Raw genomic sequence first — 23,280 nt, forward strand, 5'->3', positions numbered from 1 at the left:
AGACACTGGGTTTAAAGGCTTGTTCTGCTTTTTACTACATGTGGTAAGTACAAGCACCTTGAGCAAGTTATTTATTCTCTCTGAGCCTCAGTTTCCTTTTCTGTAAAATGGCTTTAGGGCTATCCTGGGGATTAAATGAAGTAATTCATTTATGATTATGCCTGGCTTTTGTTTTTCTCCTTGTTATTAGTACTGTTACTATTATTAATAAGAAATAAGGATTTTCCACAAGGATATAAATATGAATAGGAAGTATTTCTTCCTAATGATCTCAGCTTCTAGTTGGGGCAGGCAGACCTCTAGGCACATAATTAACTGTCAAATAGTTAGGTTGTACAAAAATAGAAGACAAGACTAATTCTGACAGAGATTTGGGAAAGGATCAGACTCATTTAAACTGAGCTTTCATTTTTTTAACATTTATTTACTTATTTTGAGAAGGGAGAGAGAAAGAGAGCGAGCACATGGACACAAGTTGATGGAGGGATAGACAGAGGGAGAGAGAAGAGAATTCCAATCAGACTCCTTGCTGTCAGCACAGAGCCCAAGTTGGGGTTCGAGCACACGAACCATGAGATCATGACCTGAGCTGAAACGAAGAGTCAGATGCTCAACCGACTGAGCCATCCAGGCGCCCTGCACTCTAAGTTGTATCTTTCTGATAACCCAAGACATCAAGAGTTGTGTTTACATTAAGCTGTGTTTATTTCTAACTCCAAACTCTTCATAAATTATACATTTGAAAAAGAAAATACCACAAAGTAGTATATTTATGATTTAGTAAAGCATTAATTTTTAAAATTATTATTGTTATTTACTTATTTTTTCAAGTACTCTCTATACCCAACATGGGGCTTGACCTCATGACCCCAAGATCAAGAGTTGCTTTCTCTTCCAACTTAATCAGCTAGGTGTCCACTCCCCTCCTATTTTTTTTTAAATTTTAGTAAAGAATTTAGTTGAAAGAATACTATTCCAGAATAGTTTTCTGGAATTAGACTGAAGAAACTTAATTTTTTCCTAATCAAGATAAGATGTGAGTTGATTTTAGTCTCTACCTCAGGCCAACTAAGGCTAATGTAATATTGTTAACAACCATCTTACAGTTCTGGTCAGCCATCATTGCCTTGGCCTTTATTTGTAATCTGGATTCTGTCATCCACTAGGTTTCTTACACTATTTGTTGCTAAATTATAATTTTCTCTTCATTGTCTAGATTTTTAAAAACCTTTTTTTTTTCTAAAGTTTTTATTTATTTAAGCAATCTCTACACCCAACATAGAGCTTGAACTCATGACCCTGAGTAGCATGCTCTTAAGAGTAGCATGTTCTTCCTGCTGAACCAGCCAGGGGCCCCTAGACTTTTTTTTTTTTTTAAAGCAAGAGAGAGTAGCAGGGGGAGAGGGAGTGAGAATCCCAAACAGGCTCCACATTCAGCATAAAGTCAGACATGGGGATTGATCCCACCACTGTGAGATCATGACCTGAGTCGAAATCAAGAGCCTGGCACTTAACCGACTGAGCCACCCAGGTGCCCCACCCTAGATTTTTTTTTTTTTTTAATACTCCTGCCTTAACACTTTTATTTAAAAAACAAGAAGCCTTGAAAGAACTTCTTTTTAAGTGCAATTGCTTTATTATTTAAAGTTTTTAAAAAATGAAGACCAGTTTGAAGACTTGTCAAAGTATGGCTGGTATCTTTATGTGCCCCTCCATCAAATTCCTGTTTCCATTTGTGCTCTATACTTTTAATGTCTTTCTAATAAAGAAGTTTTAAGGCTACTGTGAACTTAAATAATGCTCTTCTTCAAGATTTATTCATTTAATAAAAATGTATCTAAGCAATCTCTTCTGTGAAGCCTTTCCTCATTTTTCTAGAGAGGCTTGGTAGGTCCTTTGCCTGTAATTCCCCATTATATTTTGTGTATTGCATTTTGTGTATTGAATTTGCTACATACATAATTAAAGCAAATGTCTTGTATTTATTTGTTTGCATGGGTGACTCTTCACCAAATATGGCTGACTCTTCTCTTGAGGACTGGGATTGGGCTCTTATTTGTGTGCCAGGGAATAGATTAATTTATTTATGGATTTTTCTGTGCTAGTCACTGTGATAGTCTTATGGATCTTAGGAGGATAAGGACAGCAAGGTATTTGTTCTGGGGAACTCAGTGCATAGTTTGTAAGTGTGTAGGTATGTAAGACAATTGTTGTGCTTTGTTCAATTCAGGAGATAGGTACTATGGGAATACTGAAGAAGGAGGTTTAAACCTGAAACTGGGGATTGGAGGAGATATTAGAGGTAGGCACCACGATTGCCTTTTCATGCTAGGATGAAAACTCGAAAATAATAATCCAGGTGTTGATTTTAGGTGCTGTGATTTCATTTGCATGGCTTAGCTTGTCTTTTATAATGGTAGGTTAGGCAGGATATTATACATTATGATGTTTGCAGTACCAGGCACATTACTATAACTGAAAGGACTGTCTGACTGAGGTTTTTCTTTTGGATTTATCTTAAAAAACTGTAGATTATAGATTTATATTACCTTAGGTAAACATTCTGTAAAGATGAGGGAAATAAAAATAAAAAGAGTTGGGTAACTTTACTGCCTATTCTTTTTTTTCACCCAGTTTTATTGAGATGTAATTGACATCAATGATTATCACAATAAATTTAGTTAACATCCATCATGTCAAAGAGTTACAAAAAAAAGTTTTTCCCCCTTTTGAGGAGAACTTTTAGGACCTATTCTCTTAGCACCTTTCAAGTCTACCATACAGCAGTGTTAACTGTAGTCATCATGTCGTACATTACATCTTCAGTAGTTATTTTATAACTGAAAGTTTGTACCTTTGACCACCTTCACCCGAATCCCCATTTATTGCTTAGTCTTGATTACGTTGATTATAGTAGACTTTAGAGATAGTTGAATTTCTGGCTGTTGTGACACTCAAGGAGTGTTTGTTGTGATGTTACTGTTTGCAAGTCAGTATTAGGATGTTCCATTTAATTGTAAAGTAAATGTGTCAAAAAATGTACTTTTGCTTGTATTAAGGATAGCCAATGTGTTTGTCAAGAGTGACGTTGGCTGAAAACTAGAGGAAGAGGGTATTTTTCACCTACTTTAGTTCTTTGAGTCCATCCATCTTTAGTGTTGGCTTGGCAGTTGGCCTTCCAGGGAACAAGGGCCTTTCAGTTCTAGGGTCAGAGTCAGCAGAGTTTGAATTGGCAAGCCTGGTGTGAATCTTCTTAGGTACTTTTCCTTTCAGCGTACTAGCAGATTCATAGTCTATACTATTGACCAATTGTTCTACAAACTCATATTAATTGTGCTTGTCTAAGGTCCCACGAGACCACCAACTCTGAGTGCAGTTCTCAGATTGTTTTCTTGGCAGTCAGTGGCTGTGGTTTTCAAATCTGCATTCTCTGATGTTCATAAAACAGTGTTTGTGAAAACTCTAAGCCTTGCAAAACATGGAAATTGCACAACTCTTCATTTTGATGTCTTTTGTGCTTTTAAATTTGTTTTACACTTACTTCTTTGTTTATTGATCCATATGTGTCAGTTTGGTAAGTTTTTTTAGTATCGATGATGATTCATAAATCTGCTAAAGTCAAGTTTTCTATGACGTATAATATTAAGTGGGGAGTGAAACAGTACAGACAATAAAGAACATCCAGAGTCCCAGTTTTGAAGACAAATACAGAAAGCATGACATGACAAACATTGACTAGGTACAGAGGTGAGGCTGAGGTAAGGGTGCTCTGCTGATACCCAATGGAATAAAGCTGGTTGAATGTTGAATGTTCCATCTCCAACTATTAGTTTAGTTTTTCTATTTTGTTTTTGTTGTTTTTTTTTTTGCAAGTCTCTTCCTGGATAGGCCCAGGAATGCATTTTTGTGTAGCTATTTTATTTTAGCTTGGGGAAGAGGCTAGACCTATAGGTAGTATTTCCCAAAGTTATGTTGGTTCTTATACTTGGTTTTAAAAAGTCTGAGAGGTTTTAAAAATACTGGTGCCTGCTTCTACTCCTGGAAATGTTGACATAATTGGTCTGGGGTATTAGGTTTGGGTATTGGGATTTTCAGAAACTTTCTACATAATTCCAGTATGCTGCCAAGTTTGAGAAACATGGCTCTATGTGATCTGCTGTGGCAAAATAAAAATAAAAATAATAAAAAGAGTCAAAGGTCAAATAAGTTTAGAACTCTCCGTCTTGGAGGTTTAAAAAGCACATTCTTGGGGTGCCTAGGTGGCTCACTCAGTTGAATGTAAGACTCTTGGTTTCTGCTCAGACCATGATCTTGAAGTTTGTGAGTTTGAGCCCCACCTTGGCCTCCATGATGATGGTGAGGAGCCTGCTTGGGATTCTCTTTCTCCCTTTCTCTCTGCCCTCCCCTGCTCATGTGCTCACTCTCTCTCTCAAAATAAATAAACTTAAAATAAAAAAATGAAAAGCACATTCTCATTTTAAAGATTCTGAATGGCTCTGAGTAATAGATCTGTTTGACTTAGTTTAACGCCAGCTCTTCCAAAGTACTTCATCCTGAATCCCTTCCCACTCCCTGCAGTTTCTGTTCCTATCTGGCAGCACCAGTGTTCTGAAACATTCTAGGACACATTTCCTGATCCACACCTGTGTGGAACAAAGTGGATCTCTTGGGATTAGAATAATATGCTGTCATTTGTGGAACTGTTTTTATGTTGTTTCCTGAGAGTCTTGGAAATAGATGGCTTGTCAAATGATAGCATTTTATCTACTATGAACAGGAACATACAACTTTTCTCTTACAGCACGTGTGAGACTAGAAAACCTATCTTACCAGAGGACCCACAAACCTCCCAAAGGCAGTCCTTTAATGACATTTGTCATTAAAATGAATCTGTACTGTTTGTATTAAGGGAGGGGTTTGTTGTGTTTTGGGGATGACCCTTAGTGATATCCCTGTTGCTGAGCTGTGTCTTAATGTGGCTGAGTCTTAGTGGGAAATCTCTGAAGCAATGACTCTAGATCATCTGGGCATGCCAGAACTTGTAGGTCTCTGAACAAAGGCTCAAAGGGGTCAACCACTTAGAACTTGGCATAAGGCTGCCTTCTTTCTTCTAAAGCAGAGTAAACATGTGCTGGTAGATGTTAGATGTTATTATAAAATCTATCTCTTCACAGGAAACGTTGAGCCAGATATTTGTTAACTTAAATATGATATTGTGATTTTTGTCAAAGTGTATTTAGCAATTAACTTTGTATTTCAAAGGGAAAGTTTTCCTTACCATGTTTTTCTCTTGAGTATCAAAAATATAGAAACAATTTATTTTATCCTTTTAAAGATTTTATTTTCGTTTTCAATTTTTCCTTCTGATGGCTACCTCTTTGCTTCTCAGTGGTGATCTTTGGGGTTATTTCTGCCCTCATGGATGTTTAATAAACCTTTGTTTTTAATGCTTGGTATGATGAGAAAGATCTGCATTAGTTTTGAGTACTGAGGTTGTGTCAGTTTCCTGAGTGTTGAAAATAGATAAAAGTATTGGGGCTCCTGGGTGGCGCAGTCGGTTAAGCGTCCGACTTCAGCCAGGTCACAATCTCGCGGTCCGTGAGTTCGAGCCCCGCGTCAGGCTCTGGGCTGATGGCTCAGAGCCTGGAGCCTGTTTCCGATTCTGTGTCTCCCTCTCTCTCTGCCCCTCCCCCGTTCATGCTCTGTCTCTCTCTGTCCCCAAAATAAATAAACGTTGAAAAAAAATTAAAAAAAAAAAAAAGAAAATAGATAAAAGTAGATGGCTTATCCAGTACAAACTGTTGAATCCATTCTCAACAGCTAGGGCATGTTGAGTAACTTGGACTACCATGAAAAGCAGTCTCTTTATCAGATTTTTCTTGTTATAGTGGTAAATAAGCACCATTATATAGGATCTGAGAACAGAAACAACTGTCAGGGTCTTTATGACCCACTAACTACATGTAAGGAAGTGAGTTACATCTGTTCTGTTTTTGGAACATGGCAGTGCTTCAATGTGAAAATTGGTTCAGATAACTTTTCTTGTTATTCTTATTTTTACGGTCCCAGATGGGTGTTACCAGACTTTCTACTGAAGAGTCAGTGATAAAGGTGGTTTAGAAAAAGATTGCAATCATTTACATTAATGAACATAGTTATTTTGTTGAATGTCTTGTAGATGAAGCTCTTTTCGATACCTGGATTAAAGACAATTTACCATTATTTTTATCTGTGAAGCAGAATTAATGTGGTTAAATGGGTGGCACTCACATGTTGATAAAAGGCCCAGAGCACAGTGCTTGATCTGTTTTTTTGGTGCCTGTTATTGTTAGTTCTAAACAGATCCTGTTCTGCTGACTTTATGTAACCTTTTAAGCCATGATTTAGAAATGAATTTTTACATATCCGTTTCTTTAGATGAACAGAGAGATTACTGTATGGCCTTACATTAAATCTGAAAAGCAGGAGATTCTGTGTTCTGTGTTTGTTAGGTACTGGTTGTGTTCAGCTTTTGATTTTGCTGCCCCATGAAGTCATTTGATTTTGCTCTTTGAGTGGGAGATGGCTCTGTTCTCCCTACGAATTCTCATCAAATACCTTTTCATCTTGTAGCCTAGGTGATACAAGCAATCAGCTCTTTCTTTTCTCTGGAGCTAGTACATATGTGTCACGGATTTGTTCAGAGACTGGAAGTCAAGTATAGTTTGGATAATTATGTGAATATTTGGGGGCATTGTCTAGTTCCCAGGTATCCATACAATATAGTCTAGAGCTGAACTGTCCAGTATGGTAGCTAGCAGCTTTGTGTGCTTTTGAGCACTTGAAATTTGTTTAGTCCAAACTGAGACTGTAAGTTAAAGATATATATTGGATTTTGAAGATTTGGTATAAAAAATATAAAATGTCTTCTTTATAATTATGTTGATTAAGAAAATATGTTACTAATTGATTTCACTTATTTCTTTTTACTTTTTTAAATATGGTTTTGAACAAAATTAAAATTATAATTTTGGTTCTCTTTTGTGGACAGCATCATATTTCCGTTGGACAGCAATGACCTAGATTGAATTTTCATTATTGTACATAGTTTATGATTCAAAATTGTTTTATATAATTTTTGTTTTGTTGGGTCAGTTGTTCCCAGCCACTAGAGTTGTTCAGATATAAGATGAATGATTTCCTGGTAGTGATCGTTTATTCATTCATTTGACATCTAAAACATTAATGGACCCAACACTGTGATATACTCTGGGCATGCAGACATAAAGGACACATTACCGGTCCTTAAGAAGCTCATGTTCTTGGGGCGCCTGGGTGGCTCAGTCGGTTGAGCGTCCGACTTCAGCTCGGGTCATGATCTCACAGTCTGTGAGTTCGAGCCCCGTGTCGGGCTCTGTGCTGACAGCTCAGAGCCCGGGGCTGTTTCAGATTCTGTGTCTCCCTCTCTCTCTGACCCTCCCCCGTTCATGCTCTGTCTCTCTCTGTCTCAAAAATAAATAACCGTTAAAAAAAATTTTTTTTTTAAAAAGAAGCTCATGTTCTTGTGCGGTTGTGTAGTTGTATTTAGGTCAGTGCTTGGAAGGTGCTTAGATGAATCTTTGAGATGCTTTCCAACCCATTGCTCTGAAGATATTGGCATACCTCCTAACTATTTGTTATCCAGAGAACTCACAGAGAATCATGGAATTAAAACATACGTAGATCATAGCCATCCCCAATATTTCTTCTGTCAGCTCTTTTGTATTCTTTAGTGTAGTTTCTACATTTTATTTATTTATTTATTTATTTATTTATTTATTTATTTATTTAATGTTTGTTTATTTTTGAGACAGAGAGAGACAGAGTGTGAATGGGGGACGGGCAGAGAGAGAGGGAGACACAGAATCCGAAACAGGCTCTAGGCACTGAGCTGTCAGCACAGAGCCCAACATGGGACTCATACCCATGAACCACCAGATCATGACCTGAGCTGAAGTCAGACACTTCGGCAGAACCACCCAGGTGCCCCTGTAGTCTCTACATTTTAAACCCTGTGACTCTGTTCTTTATTCTTTCTTCATTTCCAACAGCTTCATTACCGGAAATGCCTTCTTATTGCTTTGTGTGAATATGTTCTTTCATCTCCCGTTTTGGCTCCTCATTATTAACATTTATAAGGTTGCTTCTTTCACAGTGATGTCTAGATTCTTAGGCTACAAGCAGTGGTATGTTGGTAAACAGGCTCTGTAAGTAAAAAGGGTTTGTTGATTTCTGTGGTGTAAATACAGCCACCAATGCTAATTTGGGTTCTGAAAATTCTTGAATATTCAGTAATCACTTTGTGGGAGCCTATGCTCTATGAAAATAGTGGGATTCAGCACTTTCTCTTTTTATCTCATTGTGGATGGTGGTTCTAGTTTTCTTAAATTTAATGTTTCTTCTATTGCTTCTCTGGAAAATAAATGCAAAAATATAATAAAGTTCCAGTTGCTTCATCTATTCAAATATTCATTTAGTTTTTCATTCAACAAATATTTGTTGACTGCCAGCCACTCCCAAGGTCATAGTTAGTGGATTTTTATAATCATTTCATAATACTTTCATGGTTCATTTGGCTACTATGCTGGATGTCACACTTACAAAGAGAGTTGTTGTGATGGATGGAGTTTAGATGGTCTAGCATGAGGTTGGGTTAAATTTGCATTTGGATGTGTCTGAACAACTGTTGTCTGTAACCTTAGTCTTCCATATTGGGGAGGAATGTAGGATTTCTTCTTCAGCAGAGATGAGTGATTAGAAACCCTGGGTGTTGGGATATGAACTTCTCTCTGAATGAAGAGCAGCATGGTGTTTACCTATTTAACGGAGTTAATGCAATGCATGGTAAAACTATCGTGACAGATAAAGGTAAGGGCTGTGGTGTCCCCAGACAGCATTGGGTGTGCATACTTTTTCCCACAGTTGAAGTCTGTGGATTTCAGTGGTCCTTTGTGGGAGAGGTAACAAACAATACATGTCCTCTTACTCAACTCAGTAAATATTTGGCTCAATAAATGTGAATGAATGAGTCAATGAATGAGTGAATGAATACATTGATAAATGAGTGAAAAAGCAAACTGGGAGTTACGTAAACAATTGGGAGCTGTAGTTGCGATAAAAACTGTGGGAGTTTAAAACTTTATATCACATTAGTGTAGTGATGTAAGTTGTAAAAGCTCTTTATAGTCTCTCTAAAGTGTCTGGGTTAAAATAAAAGTGTGTTTAATATCACTTGACAAGCTCCTTTACTTAATTGAAATGTTTATTCAATATCTCTATTTTGTGCTAAGCAGTATGTTAGGTACTAGGGAGAGAAGGGTAAGTAAAAAATGCATAGATCCTGTCTTCTTTGAGGCTGTTACAGAGAGAGGCAGAGAATCAAATAAGCATGCCACGATATGTCAAACTATAGTTGATTAAGTACAATAAAAAAAAGTTGGGGACCTGCTCTAGCCAGGGTGGGGTTGAGGTTTTTCCCTGGAGACTTTGATCTTTGAGTTGGGATCTGAAGGACAGGTAGGGTAACTTAGGCAGAAGGCAGCAGGTGACCTGTGACCAGCAGGAGCAAAGGTCCTGTGGTGAGATCAGAGAGCCCTCTCGGAGGACCTCAGGCAAGGTGTGATGGGCAGATTGTAGAGGGGCATAAAATGAGGAGGCCTACGCAGGCAGGGCCAGATATCACCAGGATACATTCGTTGGCATTTTGAACTTTCCTGTGAGAACAGCGGAAGTCAGTGAAGGGTTATAGTCGAAGAGTGACTGGATCTGATGTGCTTTAAAACAGATATCACTCTGGTTGCTGCTAGAAGACTGATTAGCAAGGAGAGGTGGGGGGTGGAAAAGCTGTTGCGGGAGTCCACCTGAGAGGTGGCGGGGGCGCGGTATCAGAGAGAAGTCAGTGCAGGCAGTTAAGAGGGGAAGGTAATGGGACACTGTGGTGGACAGGATAAGGGGAATGAGAGATGCAGGGACGTCTGAGTTCTAGCGTGAGGGGTTGTGGAAGCTGCCTCTTTTACGGGATAGCGCTGGAGGACTGGATTATCGTTGTTGTTTTGGGGGGGCAGCTGCAAGAGGGTCTTCTTTCACAATGAATGTGAGATGCCTTAAGACACCCAAATGAGAAGGTCATGTATGTGGTTAAAAAAATATATTTATTTATTTAGAGAGACACAGAGAGAGAGTTAGAGCAAGTGGGGGAGGGGCAGAGGGAGGGAGGTTCCCACGAACCTTGAGATCATGACCTGAGCCGAAATCAAGAGTCGGATGCTCAACCCACTGAGCCATCTCAGGTGCCCCTGTTTTGCAGTTTTAAGGAGTTTGTGCTAGAGACAGAAATTTGAGGGTCATTGGTAGCTTGATGGCAGTTTATATGGATTAGATTGTGTAGGGCAGTTCTCAGAATGTGCTCCTTTCTACCAGCTTCATCAGTACCCTCCTGGAAACCTGTTAGAAACGCAGATTTTCAGGTTCTGCCCCCATTGGATCAGGATTTCTGGTGGGATCCAGCATTCTGAGTTTAAGGAACCATCCAGGTGATGCTGATACATGGGAACTTGTCCTGGACTAGGGAGAAGGCATGAAGTGAGAAGAATTTGAGTCTGGGATTGAACCTTGAGAAGCTCTAACTTTTAAGGATTTGGAGGAGAAGGATGGCTTTGCCAGGGAGATTGGGTAGTAGCAGTGTGTGGAGATGTAGAAGAAAAATCCAGGAAGCCAGTGAAGACAGTATTCAAAGGAGTATTATTATTGCTGACAAACTCAGTAAAATGATGCTTGGGAAATGTTCCCTGGGTTTAGAAGAAGCAGATCCAGAGAGACAGAAAGTAGATTACTGATTGCCTGCAAGTGGGGAGGGAAAGTGAGCAGTCACTGTAAATGGGCACTGAATTTCTTTTTCGGGGGCTATAGCTCTTTTGGAATTAGTGGTAATAAGAATTGTGAATATACTAAAAGAAACCACTGACTTGTACACTTTAAAAAGGATAAATTGTGAATTTTATCTCTATTAAAAACAAAGCCCCCCAGGCGTAGCAATATGAAGATAATTGGTAACTTTAGTGTGACATGTTTGTGGTGTGGACGAGGGTGGAAACAGATCAGAGGGTGTTAAGAGGTGAGAGGAGGGAAAATGGAGCAGGGGGAGAAGTAATTCTTCAGAGAAGTCTTGTTTTAAAATTTTTTTTTAATGCTTTATTTTACTTTTTAAGAGACGGCGGGGGACAGAGCATGAGCAGGGGAGGGGCAGAGAGAGAGAGGGAGACACAGAATCGGAAGCAGGCTCCAGGCTCTGAACTGTCAGCACAGAGCCCGACACGGGGTTTGAACTCATGAATTGCGAGATCATGACCTGAGCCAAAGTCGGATGCTCAACCGACTGAGCCACTCAGGCGCCCCTGAAGAAGTCTTGTTTTAAAGAGGAGTCTCAAGAGAGGGTGGTGGTTGAAGGGAGATTCGAGTCAAGGAAGTTTGGGACAGTTTTTTTTTTTTTTTTTCTTTTAAAGATGGTAGAGACCTGAAAGTGTTTAAATTCTGTTGGGAAGGACCCAGAGGAGATACACCTGGAGAAGAAAGTGATCATCAGTTGTGTTGAATAATGATACAGTTTCAGACTCAAAGGGACTTCTGTAGTTAACGGAGCCTGGTATTTTCCTAACCATCTCCATTTCTTAGAAAAAAATAGGTGAAAAATAATCCTGAAGCAATCCTCCAATTCAAACTTGAACGTAGTATGGGGCAGGTATCTTGCTACCTTCCAGGGCCAATCATTCTTAGATGCTTCTGACTGTATTGTGTGGTTGAGGGAAGGGAAGGGAAGCAGGGAAGATTGATTTGTAACATGGGAGATAATGTTTCTTTTATAGAATAAAATCTCTCAGCTTCTTAAGTGGACTTTCAATCTTATGTCAGTCACTTCCTTCATTCTACCTCCAGAAGAACCCAGTGCTGCCAATTCCTGAGCCTTATGGGACATTTCTAGTATTAATTAGGTGGATTCTCTGGCTTGTCACCTTAATATTCCCTTTTCTTGGTTTTCTAATTTACTATCACTCCTCTGATTTCCAGCTTTCACAATTTTATTGCTATCTTCTGCTCTCTTATTCTCCCTGAGCTTGTTGGATTTCTTTCTTAAAAAGCCTTTCAAAATTCTCTTTTTAGTGTGGATTTGGTAGATACATGTGTTCAGTCTGCCATCTCTACCTTCTCTTTCTCTCACTTTTTCCCCCCAGAGAACATATAACATGTTTTTGTGTCTGTTCACTTTTATAGCTGCTCTCCTTTGTCTAAGTAGGAGCCAGGTTCCACTAATAAGCCATTTCTTCTGCTCAGTATGGAGGCAGGTTTGGGAACCTATTTGTCCTTGTGCGGCTGTCATGAGGATTAATTCTCCTGAGGAATGGGTGTAATGTCCTTTGGTATGTCATCTCCTCTCCCCAGTTCTGAGAATGTGACCTAATTTTATTGCATCCCTTATTATATTTCACGCTGTAAATTTCTACCTGTCTTTCCATCCTGCTGTGACCGCTTTATATCCTAATTCTGTCACATGGCATGTTAACTCGTCTTCCTCTCTCAGGTCTATAGATTTGATCACCAGGTCACCAGAGCTCTCTTTTCAGTCACTGGTAAAACTTGTGGCTGTGATAGGCCAAGAGATATCATGACAGTCTCACCAAAGTTTGCAGACAGTCAGAAAGACTGGGTCTGGAGCATTTCTATGACTTACCTATGTGAATTCATTTAGGTGAGTCTAGGCATGGGAAAATATACTTCAGAGAATAAGAGCACCTCCAGTTCTTAAAATTGTTTTACTATTTTAAATAAGAAAGTTTTTGTTTTTGTTTTATTTTTTCTTTAGTGAAGTAGTGATTTTTAATCTTGGGTCTGCAGAGATAGTTCAGAGAGTCACTGAGTTTGGATGACAAAAAGTGTCTTTGTTTTCACTTATCTTAATTATATTCAATTATAAATGTTGGAAATAAACTATAGTAGTATTAGCAATATGAATGTCACAATAGAAATTACAGACATTTTTATATCCCATTATAATTTTTACATGCATCTTATATATTTCATATCTCTTATTTATGTTCATTCCTTCTTCAAAATTATAGTCATCACTAGACCTACTAGGTCTTGTTACATATTAATAAAACAGTAAATAATTAAATATGTCTTATAAATTATTTTTTTAATATTTTGATAAATTTAATCGAATTAGTCTTCTGTTATTCATATATATTTAATTTTATTCATTTAAAAACATCATTCTGAGAAGAGGGGTTCACAAGCTTCATCAGATTTCTAAGGGGTCCATGACACATGAAACATTCTGAAACCTTGACCCAAAGAGACAAGTGCCTGCAAAGGAGTATGTGATTCTTTATATAAACTGCTATTTTGTCTTAGATCCCAAGCTATACCTTTCTCTGGTTTAGTCCATTAAAATTTGCTTTTTAATACATGGTTTGTCTTTACATGATATTTGGAAAAGGGGCTACTTTGCTTTGCACTGACCCATGAGTTCAGATAGCATTAAAAAAATGTCTTGAAATCAGATTTACATATGTAGAATAATCCTTCCTATTAACGTAGGTTAACTTTGAAGTTTTAAGAGCGTCTGGGTGGCTCAGTCGATTAAGCAGCTCAGGTCTTGATATCAGGGTCATGGGTTTAAGCCCCTTGTTGAGCGAGGCTTCAGCAAACAAAAAACTTTGAAGCTTCAGAACTTAAACATTTCTTTTAAGTTGCTTTGCTTACTTCCTATTTTTATATTAGGTTATCAGGATGTTGAAATCCAGTGACATTGAAGCTTCATTTTAATTCATGACTTAGCAGCCATAGGTTCAAGTTACATTGGGTGATATAAAACTCAGTTTTATGTTAATTATATGTTAAAGCACTTAAAGGTCCTTTTCTCCCCATGGAGCATCATCTTCTGGCACCTTCCCTACTGCTGCCCTTGAACCAACTTTGTGTGGTGCCTTCGACTTTGCCATTGGCAGGTGCCTGACAGCTCTATTCCTTCGGGTCAGCATTGGGGGCTGGGCAGAGAGACTGAGAGCCTGGAGGTCAAGTTTCTTGCCTTGGACACCTTGGAACATTGCTAGTGTTAAAGCTCCAGTGCCAGTTCTTGCTTAACCTCACCTGAACTTGATACTTCAGTTTTATGTTGCCTAAAGCAGGTTGCTCTAAAAACTTAAATAAAGTATGAAGTACTCAATTTTCAGTGCAGTAGGTTCCCACTCCTTTTGATACAACACTTCATGGTGCATTAGAAGTTCTCCTGGATCCTGAGAGGAGATTGTTTGGAAGAATGACTGCTTTTTCCATAGTTTTTTTGTTTTTTTTGGGGGGGGAGGGTAGATAGGAGGGGTGTCATTTAATCCAGGAAAATAGCAGCTAGCTTCTGTTGACCTGCCTACATTGTCCTCCTTACATTTTTATGCTTGTAGTTACCATATTCCTGATAAGTGGTTGTTCCTCTCTGAGAATACCATTGGTGATTATAAATCTTTTACTTAATGGAACAGTTCAGGTCATTGGTAATAATACCAAGAAAAACCATAATATTCCTTAGGTGCTTCCTATGTGCCAGGCTCTTATATGAAGGACTTTCCATTTATTTTTCTTTTTTTTAAGTTTATTTATTTATTTTGAGAGAGAGAGAACAAGCAGGGGAGGGACAGAGAGAGAGGTAGAGAGAGAATCCCAAGCAGGGTCTGTGCTGTCAGTGCAGAGCCCAGTGTGGGGCTCGACCCCACAAACCATGAGGTCATGACCTGACCCGAAATCAAGACTTGACGACTTAACCAGCTGAGCCACCCAGGCGCTCCAGGACTTCCACTTATTAAATGTAATCTGACAATAATCCTGTAAATGGTAAATACCATCAGTAACATCATTTCAGAGATGGGAAACCGAGACTCACAGAAGTAAAATAAGTTGTTCAAGGTCCCAGCCAGTATGTGGCAGAGTTGGAACTTGAATGAAGGCAATCTGACTTGTGAGCTCAGGCTCTTGAATTTGCTTTTCTTATTAATTATGCTTATTGGATTAAAGCAGTTTCAGAAATGCTTCAGTTAAGATGTAAGAGTAGTTAACTAGTAGTATCTGATGTGTTGCATAAATTTACCATGTTGACAGCTGTGAAGCCAAACAAGCATATCTTCAATTGTCTTTGGTATTGTCTTATTTGAATATTCTGAATGTACATTTTTAGTATTGTTTTTTTGTTTTGTTTTTGTGTGTGTGTGTGTGTGTATTTATAGGGATGCTTCCTTTGGAAATTGCACTTACAATCTCACCATCCTCGACTGTTTGCAGGGAATCAGAAAGGTAATAATAATTCTCCTTACTGTAGTTGACACAGTAGTTTCAAAATACGAGAAAGGAATAATGTCAATATTCTTGTTTTTCATTGGAGAGAAGAGAGGACAGGCAGTAAGCAGAAGGCTTTCCACTTCTTGAACAATGATTGATCTGTAAAATATAGATTGTTGGACAAATTGAAGGGGTGTCTGTGGGTAACTCTGTAACTCCTTATTGAGGTAGAAGGGATTTCCTTTTCTCATTTAAATTATTTCTTTTCCCCAGCAGATGGATCACTCCTATCTGCTGCTCTGCCTGTGACATTGCTTTGTCACTGGTTCAGCTTCCTTATCAAGCTAGAGCTTGGTGTGGGAGAGACAGGAAGCCAACCCACACCTCTGTCAGTGTGGAGAACATTTCCATGTTGGTTTCCTACCTGGATATTATTACACCTCTGTGAAGTAGTAAGTAGGCCAGATATTATCTCATCTTTATAGACAAGGAAACAACCCCAGAGAGGTGAAGTCAGTTTCAGAGCCACAGGGAGTTCTTAGCAGGGCTAATTAACTCAGATTTCCCTACCATATCAAGGGTATGTTATGAATCAATGGTTTGTCAAAGCGTGGGACTTGTTAGAGATGAAATTCTCGGTCCCATCCAAGACTGATTGAACCATAAACTGTGGTAGTGGGGCCCTGCAGTCTGTTTGAACAATCCCCCTGGGTGATTTGATGCACTGTATGTATAGTTTAGAGGCATAGTTATTTAGTTATTCATATATATAATGGAGAAGTTAATCTAAAATATTTTTGAGAATTTTAAGAATGTGTTCTAGAAGCACTAATTTACTGAGAAGTCATGCACGTTGTAGTGTGAATTTGAAGGTTCAAAGTGCATCATTCCATCTTGAACATGCAGCCATGATTTATCAGTCAGGAATGTACATGTTGCAGAATCCATTGGCAAGGACTGTAAACACACTATCGGCAGTGATTCTTGTTCCAGTTTCTTTTCTCTACCATAATGTAGTATAATATGGTGTAATATAATATGATATGATATGATATGATATAATATAATATAATATAATATAATATAATATAATATAATATAATAATATAATATAATTGCTACATTTTGAGTTGAGAATATTGGTATGATAAATATCCTTGTTGTTTTATGTATGTTTTTTGACTTTGATATTTCATTTAAAAATGAATTTAAACTCTGTAAGACTTTAAAATAGTTTTCAAATATTTTTCTTTTCACTTAAAAACTGTCAAAATACTCTAGCCCACCCCACAAATAATGTCACCAACATAGACTTCTAGTAACACAAGTTAAGAACCCTAATTATAGCATTTAAAAAAATGCCTGAGGGAAAGAAAGTAATTTGTTTATTGTTATTGTTGTTATTTTTATTGTTATTATTATTTCGCCTATTCTGCCATCTGGTACAGGCTGTTTCTTTTATAAATTTATGAAGTTCAGAAAGAGTTCACCCTGGAATATCCCCACCTGTTATGGTAACTTGGTAACTCGATATAGAAATTTATGACATCCTTCCTGTTATAGAGGGAAGCTGTACTTTGTTCATGAAAAACATCTTCTGTAAATTTCTTGTTTCATCAAATGTTTGGGTTAATATTACCTGAATGTAGATGAGATTTTAGAAAGACCTAATAGAGTGTTCAACATGTCTTTAAGCGACTGAGACACATTACCCCCCTGCACACTCTCTTATACAAGCCATCATGGTCTGGGCAATTTTTTTGGCAATGAGTACCATGCCCCCTAAGAGTGCAGACAGTTTACAGCTGCAGTGTTACCTTCTTAGGAAGCATATCTTTGTGATTTTGTTGTATGGGCATCATCACACGCATAGTTCATATGTGTGTGAACTATACACAGAAACATACACAAACCCACACTTTAAATGAAGAGAAAGGAAGGAAGGTTATAGCTCAGGGTTTACTCTTCTCACTGCTTTCACTGGAATCAACTGAGTTGCTTTGTTTAAAGGTGAAATAATGTAAACAACTTGTTTTGCTCTTAATGGTAGGGGTCGACAAAACAGTGTTGTCGGACCTTATCGAGTGTAAGAATCACCTAGAAGGCATGTTAAAATACTGGTCCTACCCCTAAAGAATCACATTTAATAGTTCTGGCATGGGGTTTAGGAATTGGTATTTTAGATCTAAGTTACCGTCAGTGCTTCTGCTGCAGGTGGTCCATGCTCTGCATTTTGGAAAATACTGGTCTGTAAAATATTTTCAAATACAGATGCACCACAGCTTGGCTTAACAGTTTCTCCTATTTTTAATGACTTGAATACATAATTTTTAAAAGCAACTGTGGGTTTGTACTCTATTATAATTTGTATAGCTTCATGACATAAAAGAAGAGACTCTGTCCTCTTCAAAATATTATATCTGAGCAAGCTGGATCGTTTTGAAAAGGAGTAATGCACGTTTTCTTTGTGTTGTTAAAAATATCAGCTCTTCCTCTAAAGTGTAAGAGCAGTCTAGTACACTTGTACTCTGTCAGAAACTATTACTGTAAAACAAATTCTCTCAAAGCAGGGACAAATAAGGGCCTATTGAGTAAAAATGCCCTTTTTGCTAAGTATCTCATTAATGCTGAAAGGAAAATAAAAGCACCTACAAATTTGATTTTTCTTCTCCTATCTGAAAAGGTAATCACTGTTAGGTATTCTGTCATGGTTTGATATGAATTAATTGCGTCATTCCCAAATGGGTTTTAACTATATATTTGCTAGTATGCTCCATTTTATATACATAATTAATTAATTTATTAAAAAAATTTTTTTTACATTTACTTATTTTTGAGAGACAGAGAGAGACAGAGCACAAGTGAGGGAGGGGCAAAGAGAGAGGCGGGACACAGAATCCGAAGCAGGCTCCGGGCTCTGAGCTGTTAGCACAGAGCCTGACTTGGGGCTCAAACTCACAAACTGTGAGATCATGACCTGAGCCGAAGTCAGACGCTTAACCGACTGAGCCACCCAGACACCCCTATATACATAATTAATTTATTTACACACAAAACAATGTAAATTAGGACTCTAGATCCGTTTTGCAGGACATATTTTCATGTTTTTCTGAGTGTTCAGTCCCACTTGTAAGAAAGTCTCAAAGCAAAATTACTAATATTAGATGATTTCTAGATAGGTGTTATAAATGAAAGGTTTCAAGCTTTTTCCTTCAGGTTAGTGAGGGTCATTTGTGAGCAGGAATGGCTAAAAGTTATCAATTTGGTGTGGAAAAACTAATTCAAGTTCTGCTTTTAGGGATTACAACATGGATTTTTTGACTTTGAGACATTTGATGTGGATGAATATGAACATTATGAGGTTTGTACATTTTAATGTTTTGCAAGATATAACTTCATGTTAATTAAAATCCCCTGTACCCCACCACCCCCCAACACTCAAGTATTGCAAATTTAGTGACTGCTAAAATAAACGCATTCTGGCATTTTCCATAGCTGTCAGTTTTGTCCTTTCAGCTTTGGCTATTACCTTTGAACCAGCAGTCACCCAAATTTTAGTTTGGGAAAATATCGTATCTATAATATTCTCGTATCAAACCTCTATTAGTAATTACTTTGCACATTTAGTTTATAAGAAAAAATAATTTCAAAGTGTAGTTTGGTAGTGAAACTGAGTTGCTGTTATTTTAAAAATTCAGGTTCTGTCTAAAACAAAATTGGACTTTTGCCTTGTATTGGTTTCTGCTGCATAAATTTTATTTTGAAATATGGCTGAATTTACCTAGTTCTATGGGTTGGGTGAATTTTTTTTCCTGTGGCATCACAAAGCTTTTGAATAATGTCTTGCCTGCTCAACGATGCAGAGTTTAGTCAAGGGCTGTCCCAGCTAGGCTGTGCTCTAAGATGTTAAAGGAGAACACTTTCTGAGTAGGAGGAGGAAGAGTCTAGAAGCAGTGAGTTTCTCTGGAAGATGAGAAGCCTGCAGAATGTGAGTAGGCTCAACATTCTATGAAAGGGAGCTCTTCTGTTGGGGTCCTCCAGAGGAGTTGTGAAATGTGTCCCCCTCCTTAGCAAGAGAGGGCAGCCCTCCCACTTTGGGCTCTAGTTCAGGATGTCTGTTTGGATAGCCTGCTTACATGTTAACCTTCACATATAACATGTGAAAAGAAATTGACTGTCTTTCATTCAAACATGGTCTTCCGCTTCATTCTTCTGTATTAATGGCACCACCATCCTGCTGTTCACTCAGGCATAAGAACAGAAACACTTCTCTTTCCCGCCCTGATCTAACCAGTAGTTGCATTCTCATTGCTGGTGCCCTGTGGTGTGTTTCATCTTTCCTGTCCTTTCGGTTCTACTTCTTTCACTCTGGCGCAGGTCTCACACCCTCTGTCGTAGACTATGGTAACCACTCTAATGAGCCCTGGCCCTTCTCCTATTGGTCTTGCACCCACTTGACTGACTGATCTTAAAACAGAGCTCTCGTCTTGGCCTGTCTTGGCCCCAAACTGCACTGCCCTGCAGAATTGAGGATAGAGTCCTCTGTCCTGGCATTCTTAGCATGGATGGGCTCCAGCCCTCTTGCTCTCCTTGTCTCACTTTGCTCACCGTGTGCCCTTTGCATGCCAGCCCCACCGAGCTGCGTATTTACTGCTTCTTGGGTGTCCCTGTGCCCTGGCCGAGCTTCCTTTCTGCCAGGTGCCCATCTCCTTTAACGGTTCCCCTCCTCCATTTCATGCGTGCCAGATCTACACAGATCAGCTCTTACTCTCTTGAGTATTTTCTCTCTTCAGTTTCACATGTTACAATTTGTACTTTCCACTTGTCCTGTATCGTGGCTCTTTGTGTACAAACTTTTATTTTTTCTTATTGGATTGCAAATTCTTTGGGACATGACTAAGGAGAAAAATTTATACTGAGTTCTTGGGTAGAAAGTTTTAACATCATAGAGCTGCTACTTCTCAAATCAATAAATAGTGCTAAATTTATTAATAAGTTTAGTGCAATTTATTAAAAGCCTTAAGTATTTTTTTTAACCACAAAAGCATTGTTATCATGGCATTTTAGTAATGACCAAAGAATCCGCCCCTCAAACCCTGCATATACATATATTATGTCTGTATTATATGAGCAGAGCTATTTCCTATGAAGCTAACAAAGCTTAAATTTTAGAGACCCCCCCCCACTTGCATGGGCACCTTTTAGGGTCCTATACCTAATTTTAAGGGGTGCCTGGCTGGCTCAGTTGGCAGAGCATGTGACTCTTAATCTCAGGGTCATGAGTTCAAGCCCCACATTGGTATGGAGCCTACTTAAAAAAAAGAAAGGTCCTATACCTAATTTTATATTCATTATTATATATATGTGTGCGTGTGTGTGTGTGTGTGTGTGTGTGTGTATATTTAATTATTTTAATTATTTTTTTTTCGAGAGAGACAGAGCATGAGTGGGGTGGGGGAGGCAGAGAGAGAGGGAGACACAAAATCCAAAGCAGCTTCCAGGCTCTGTGCTGTCAGCACAGAGCCCAATGCGGGGCTTGAACCATGGACCTTGAGATCATGACCTGAGCCGAAGTTGGATGCTTAACCGACTGAGCCACCCAGGCTCCCCCATAATTTTATATTCTTAAAGTGGGCTTCCAAATTTGTTAAGTTTCATGTTCCATGTATATGAGCATGGAGAACATTCTATGGCAGAAAACAAAAGCCATTTCCATTAAAAGAAGGTATTGGGGTGGGGATTCAAGAGGGAGAAGAAGGAACAAATAGCACAATAAAGAGAGAAAATTAGTTGATACTTTACTTATTCCTTCATCTTTTTTTTTAAACTTTAATGTTGATGTTGAGAAGTAGTTGGAAAGCTGTTGAAAAACCTGAAACAGTACAGTTTCATTCTTGCAAACCAACCAACCAACCAACCAACCAACCAACCAGCCAACCAAAAAAATCTGTTAAGAATGTGGTCATATCCTCACCTGAATAAACAACAACAATAACAACAAAAGTCAGGTAATGAGAGACAGGTGGCAGTTGGTGAACATTTGACATTTTCTGTCAAATTACTTCCGTTTTTGAGAATGATATGTCCATTCTATCATTAAGCCTAGGAAAAGAAAATCACAAATAGAAGCATGATTGTCAGGGAGTGAGCATTTCATAAATGCTGCTTACTGAATAAATAAAGGAACTCTCTTTTTGACAATCTGTGGGCCTAATCCTTTCTTGTCATAATTTCTCTCACTGTTCTCCCACCTGCTTTAGTGACTCTGGACATTTGCTGAACGTGGGGGATAGCTAGATTCACATATTCCATTTGCCCCAGCAAAGTTGGTATTCCAATGAAGACATTGTGGTTTTCATATTTATATTTATATTTATATTTATATTTATATTTATATTTATATTTATATTTGTATTTGCATTTGTATTTATATTTTTATTTTTATTTTTATTTTTATTTTTATTTTTATTTTTATTTTTATTTTTATTTTTATTTATATCCAGGGTAGTTAGCATATAGTGCAATAATGATTTCAGGAGTAGATTCCAGTGATTCATCCCCTATATATAACACCCAGTGCTCATCCCAACAAGTGTCTTCCTTAATGCCCCTTAGCCATTTAGCCCCATCCCCCCCACCCGCAACCCCTCCAGCAACCCTCAGTTTGTTCTCTGTATTTAAGAGTCTCTTATGTTTTGTCCCCCTCCTTGTCTTTATATTATTTTTGCTTCCCTTCCCTTATGTTAATCTGTTTTCCACATGAGTGAAATCATATATTTGTCTTTCTCTGACTGACTTATTTTGCTTGGTATAATACCGTCTAGTTCTATCTGCTTAGTTTTGAAGGGACATTGTGGTTTTCAAAGTAAAATTTTATCATTGATGGCAAATTAGGAGAATGTAAATCTTAGATTATTGGGGGATGTCAGGATGAAGCTTTTCAAAGACACTTTAAAAAAATGTTTATTTATTTTGAGAGAGAGAGAGCATGAGCACAAGTCAGGGAGGGGCAGAGAGAGAGGGGGAGAGGGAATCTCAGGCAGGCTCTGTGCTGTCAGCACAGCGCCCTACATGGGGCTCAATCTCACGAACCCTGAGATCCTGACCTGAGATGAAATCAAGAGTTGGAGGCTTAACCCACTGAGCCACCCAGGTGCCCCTCAAAGGCACTACTTGACTGTACTACATTTCATATATAAATTGGCTCAAGAAAAATCCTAAATTAATGAGACTGCATCTCTATGTGTGATAGAAGGGGAGCTTTATGATAAGAACTCTACTTAAAAAGGTTGTTAATAGCCAAATTATGGAAAGAGCCTAAATGTCCATCAATTGATGAATGGATAAGGAAATTGTGGTTTATATACATAATGGAATACTATGTAGCAATGAGAAAGAATGAAATATGGCCTTTTGTAGCAATGTGGATGGAACTGGAGAGTGTTATGCTGAGTGAAGTAAGTCATACAGAGAAAGACAGATACCATATGTTTTCACTCTTATGTGGATCCTGAGAAACTTAACAGAAGACCATTGGGGAGGGGAAAAAAAAGGTAGGGAGGGAGGGAGCCAAACCATAAGAGACTCCTAAAAACTGAGAATAAACTGAGGGTTGATGGGGGTGGGAAGGAGGGAGGGTGGGTGATGGGCATTGAGGAGGGCACCTGTTGGGATGTGCACTGGCTGTTGTATGGAAACCAATTTGACAATAAATTTCATATTAAAAAAAATGTTGTTAATGACAAGGTCAGCAGAATATGAGAAATACTTGTTTTATAAGGTCTATAGATAAACGTTTGCTCATTCTGCAAAAGGTTATATCCATCTTTCCAGCAATTCATGGGTCTATAGCAGTGCTGTCCAATAGAAATATAATGAAAAGTATTTATATATATTTTAAACATTCTAGTAGCCACATTTAGAAAAAAACAATTATGAAAT

General features: G+C 38.2%; 1 protein-coding gene across 15 annotated transcripts in view; it reads left to right on the forward strand.

Moving 5' to 3' along the window:
- CDC14A (cell division cycle 14A) overlaps positions 1–23,280 on the forward strand; it is a 191,366-nt gene that overhangs the window by 67,254 nt on the left and 100,832 nt on the right. For 11 of the 15 annotated variants that reach the window (XM_045036293.1, XM_045036294.1, XM_045036280.1 and 8 more), the window contains 2 exons: positions 15,288–15,354; positions 18,638–18,700. The exons of 1 other annotated variant lie outside the window; for it this stretch is intronic. In XM_045036293.1, coding sequence (XP_044892228.1) covers positions 15,288–15,354; positions 18,638–18,700 — 130 coding nt within the window. Of the gene's footprint in view, positions 1–15,287; positions 15,355–15,612; positions 15,792–18,637; positions 18,701–23,280 lie in introns of all 15 variants that reach the window. 3 more of the 15 variants (XM_045036289.1, XM_045036284.1, XM_045036291.1) reach the window with 3 other exon arrangements.

Source organism: Felis catus, chromosome C1 (assembly GCF_018350175.1).
Source record: "Felis catus isolate Fca126 chromosome C1, F.catus_Fca126_mat1.0, whole genome shotgun sequence".
NCBI lineage: Eukaryota > Metazoa > Chordata > Mammalia > Carnivora > Felidae > Felis > Felis catus.